General features: G+C 52.0%; 1 protein-coding gene across 1 annotated transcript; it reads right to left on the bottom strand.

The window, feature by feature from the left end:
• Window positions 1-1,061: 1,061 nt before the first annotated feature.
• LOC119310368 (putative serine/threonine-protein kinase-like protein CCR3) lies at window positions 1,062-2,478 on the bottom strand. Its single transcript, XM_037586140.1, has 2 exons — window positions 1,348-2,478; window positions 1,062-1,247 (listed from the first exon to the last, which is right to left on the bottom strand). The coding sequence occupies exons 1-2, from the start codon at window positions 2,476-2,478 to the stop codon at window positions 1,062-1,064; spliced, it is 1,317 nt and encodes a 438-aa protein (XP_037442037.1).
• Window positions 2,479-4,612: the final 2,134 nt, after the last annotated feature.

The raw sequence follows: 4,612 nt of genomic DNA on the forward strand, positions 1-4,612 counted from the left end.
GAACGGGAGAGGAGAATAGAGGGTCAAGGAATACATGTGCACATGGGGAAGATGAGATGAGAAAGAGAGCTTGAGGGACCGAGGAAACTCAACCGTGTCGTCGACATTGTCGCCAAAGGCTTGCAGTCGCCGCGGTCCCGACGGTTCGAATCGGGAAGGGGCTTCGCAATAAGAAGATCAGTCAGGAGGAGTGGCGCGCCAATATTTGGAAAAAGAACTGCTGCTATTCGCCGCTACTACAGATCTATCGTCGCCCCTGGTGCGACACTTCACCCATCATGGGAGAGGGAAAGGAAGGGAACATGGAGGGCAACAAAAAGGGAGGAGGTCGCCGATGACGGCAACAGAATAGGGGACATGTGCGGGCAAATTTTTTGAAAGAGCAGTGGTGGAGGAGGGAACAGCAGAGATTGGAGAGGAGGAAGAATGCCCCGCTGCTCTCTCTCTCTATGCCTCTCGTTGTCTCTCCAGAAAGAAGCAGAAGGATCCAAGAAAGCGGTGAGTAGTGGGTCCTATATTTTGGTGGCCTCAATTTTGAGCAGTAAATTGAACAGGGCAGTAAAAATTTGAAAAACACACGCTAGCTTAGTAGAGGAAAAAACGGGTGTTGGATGGTTAGGAGGACACTGGTATCCCCAGCCCAACAGGGTTGAAGTTCTAGATCTGACATTGGTGCTCGCATTATTTCTAGATTTTTTTTCAGGTTTCCAGCAATGTTCGTTCAATGAAAGGACACGTTCCCGTCGACTGCGTGGCATCTGTGGTGACTTCATAAAGTCTCAAGATGCTATGCTGGCTCATTCTCTCGGAGGTGCTCATAGAGGATGCGTGCGTTCATGGGAATGAGTGTATGCTAGTGTAGATGAACGACTTCGAGTTCAACACTAATAACAAAATATAGAGACATCTAACGGTTCTCAGAAATGTTACTATTCCAAAGAGAGATTCTACAAAATACTCCGTATTTACACAAAAGGTTTTATCCACGTTCCAGTCTCACAAGCAGCTTGTGTAAACCAATCAGGTTGTACTCAAGCATCATCCATTGGCGGCACTGCATGCTACGTGCTGGCGAGCCTGAACGCTATGTCGAGGTGAGCCACGACGTCTGATATGTGTGGCCGAACTATCGACTGCCGATGCAGACACTGGGCTGCCGTGTTGGCCACCCACTGCAGCGCCTGGAGCTGCACCGGCGTTGGCTGCGGCTCCGGGCGCCCGTCCAGCAGCTTCTCCAGCTCCCCGGCCTCGATAAGTGGGAGCGCAAAGTGCACCAAGTCCATCTGGACCTCGCCCTGCCCCCCCTTCAGCCGGAGTAGTTATCACCGGCGGCCTGCCCGTCAACACCTCCAGCATCACAACGCCGAAGCTGTACACGTCGGTCGCCGGCGTCAGGCGCCCTGTGCGGCAGTACTCCGGGTCGATGTAGCCGCCCTTGCCTACGACCTGGTACTCCGCCTCGTCCGTCTCGTGCCGAACCGAGGACCCCAGGTCCGACACGCGCGGCATCCAGCTAGCGTTCAGCAGGATGTTGGAGGATTTGATGTTGCAGTTGATGACCGACGGCTCGAAGTTGCAGTGGAGGTATCTGATGGCGCGCGACGCGCCCAGGAGCACCTCCACGCGCGTATTCCAGGACACCATCACCGCCGAGGAAGGCGGCTTGCGACCGTGTAGGTGGTCGTGGAGCCAGCCGTTACGCATGTACTCGGTGACGACCAGGCGCTCGTCCTCCTCCTCGCACCAGCCCAGGAGGCGCACGAAATGGCTGTGGCGGGGGTGCGGGATGACGGCGAGCTCCGTGCGTAGCACCTTCTCCCTGTCCTGCGCCGTCTTGCTGATGCGCTTGATGGCCACGTCGCTCCCGTCGCTAAGCCTCCCTCTGTACACCGTCCCGGAGGTGCCCTTGCAGACCTTGGTGAAGAAGGCGTAGCTGTTGGACGCCGCCGCGATCTCTGCCAGCGTGAACTTGGCAACACCCTTCCAAGCAGGGACTGGGTGGGACTGGGAGGTGGATGCCGGCGATTGAAGGGTTGTATGGCTTGGACGGAGGGAGTCGCAGATTCGGTTGAGGTTGTAGGTTAAGGCTATGTAGCTGATGAAAGGGACGACGAGGAGGTAGGAGTCCATCCTACTCTGGATGTCCCTGAACTTGTCAGCCAGCCTCCTGGCATTGAGGAAGCGGTAGAAGCGGCTCTTCCGCTGGCAGACCATGACGAGGTCGTGCGCCTCCCGGAGCGTGTCGCCCAGCCCGGCCAGAGGCCGCCGGAACTCGGGCCGCCGCATCAACTCAGGTTCCTGGAGGTGCGGCAGCAGGTCGGCGATCATGTGGACGCGGCGTGAGAGCTGCTCGCAGGCCTTCTTGTTCTGGCGAGCCGTCAAGGCCGCCTGCGTGATTAGGGAGATGAGCCCGCCGGCGTCCACCCCAACCAGCTGCGCAACCGTCGCCGCCTGCCCCAGCCCCGCCCACAACGCCATGACAGCCTACTCAGATCTGAGCTAGTACTCTCTCCGGTTACGAGCTAATACCCTCGCATCGCATCTCGTCTTTGCGGACAACTTTGCCCGGAAATGGACACAGAGGGGATTATTTGAATGTCGGACTCCTCGATGCCGACGCGCAATCGGCAAACGGGTAGATAACGAGCACGCGTCCGCTACGCGCTTCCGGGCGCGCTATCCTCTACACCGGCCGTCGCGCCGTAGCGGCATCCGCCGGGAAGAGGTGAGGCAACCTCCGCGAAACTGCCGTCGGGCCGAGGCACTGTGTATGATCTTCTGTTCTGTCTATTGCTTTGTGGAAGTTTCAAAGCATTTTAGTCAAGCGAGGAGCCTGAGTAATGGTTGAACCTGATTGCCCCTTCGTACTAGGTGGAGTTGAACTTTCTGCGCTCTCGAGCGCACATGCTCTCGCGCCGTCGAATCAATCGTGGAGCAATCCGCAGCGAGTGCGCAGGTACTATTCGGTCGGAGGTAGGTGCCGCATTTAATTTGGTCCTGTCCAATCTCCAGCCAACTTAACAGAGCATTATATAGTCTGTTTATAAACCTGTTTAAGGTTTTTTGCAAGAGAAATTTAGCATCTATTCATCAATTATGACAGTACAAAAAACACTAGAGGTAATAAAAATTACAACCAAATCCATGTACCACATAGTGACGACTATAAGCACCGTAGCGAGCCGAAGGCACACCGCCGTCATAGCCCCTCCCTCATCAGAGGCAAACCTTGTTGTAGTAGACAGTCGAAAAGTCATCATACTAAGGCCCCAAAGGATCAGTGCACCAGAGCAAGAACCATTGCCGATGAACAGAGTTGTAGATTGAAAAGATCAAACCGAATGAAGACGAATAAACAATGGATCCAAATAGATCCACCGAAGACAGCACCGACCGAATCCCGCGAGATTCAACGGAGAGACGCCTCCACACATCCTCCGATGAAGCTATTCACATCATCGGAACGGGGATAGAACGTAAGAAAAATTATTTCTACTAATGGACATTGTCACCGCCACATAGCCCCAACCAAGATATTGGACCTAACAAAAACGAGAACAGGGTCCCTCCTATCGACGAGGGGCTGAGATTGTCCGCACCTCCACGGCCAAAAGGCCATCGGAGACAGGACAGATCGACGGCGGCGACAAAGGGAGAGGAAAGTAGACTTTTCTTGAGGTGGAAAGACAAACGTGACTTCTCCTTCCTACTTTCAACAAACAGAAACATGTTTATGGTTAATATAACATTAATAATCTATTTAGGGCGAGTGCAAATGAATGCGTAAGGTGATGAATGTAAATGACATGCGCTTATGGATGATTTTTTTTCCTGAATAGTTTGATATCTTATTTTGCATTTTTCTATGTTCATGAGAATTTGTTAGTATAAAATATTATTGTAACGGTCAACCACTATGACCGGATGAAGGGCAACCTAAAATGCTTTGTTATGGCCAAATTTGAGCAAAAAAAAAATAGAGTTAAATGTGACGTGTGGGTTTGAGTTAGGGCACAAATACGATCGGCCAATTATTTAGGTTTTTTTTCTAACATCAGTACAGACACAAGCGCTTATATACACGCGCATACACTCACCCATATAAACGCACACATGCACACCCTATCCCTATGAGCACCTCCGAAAGACTGAGCCGGCATATCATCTTAAAATTTACGAAGTAAAAATTCTGAAATAAATCCAGAAATAAATGCGAACACCAGGACTTAAACCCTGGTGGGTTAGGATACCATAGTCGCTCTAACCATCCAAACAGAGGTTGGTTCGCGGCGAATTATTTAGTTATTGCGTCGTGATAACTACCAAACATTATGTTTTCATAAGCTTAACCATCAAACACCCCCGTCCTCCCCACTAATTACATGCAAGATTTTACCGTGGATTTCTTCAAGTCGTCTTGGGAAATCATCCGTGTGAAGGTGATGGACGTGATTAAGCAATTCTCTCGTTTGCGTGTTGCTCATCTCCAGTGGCTTAACTCGGCCGATGTGTTTTCCTCCCCAAGAAAGATGGGGCCGAAGATATCCTTGACTTCCGACCCATTAGTCTTACCCATGCCTTGCACTAGCAACAGGCTCGCACTTATTTCTCA

The sequence above is a fragment of the Triticum dicoccoides genome, chromosome 5B, assembly GCF_002162155.2.
Source record: "Triticum dicoccoides isolate Atlit2015 ecotype Zavitan chromosome 5B, WEW_v2.0, whole genome shotgun sequence".
NCBI lineage: Eukaryota > Viridiplantae > Streptophyta > Magnoliopsida > Poales > Poaceae > Triticum > Triticum dicoccoides.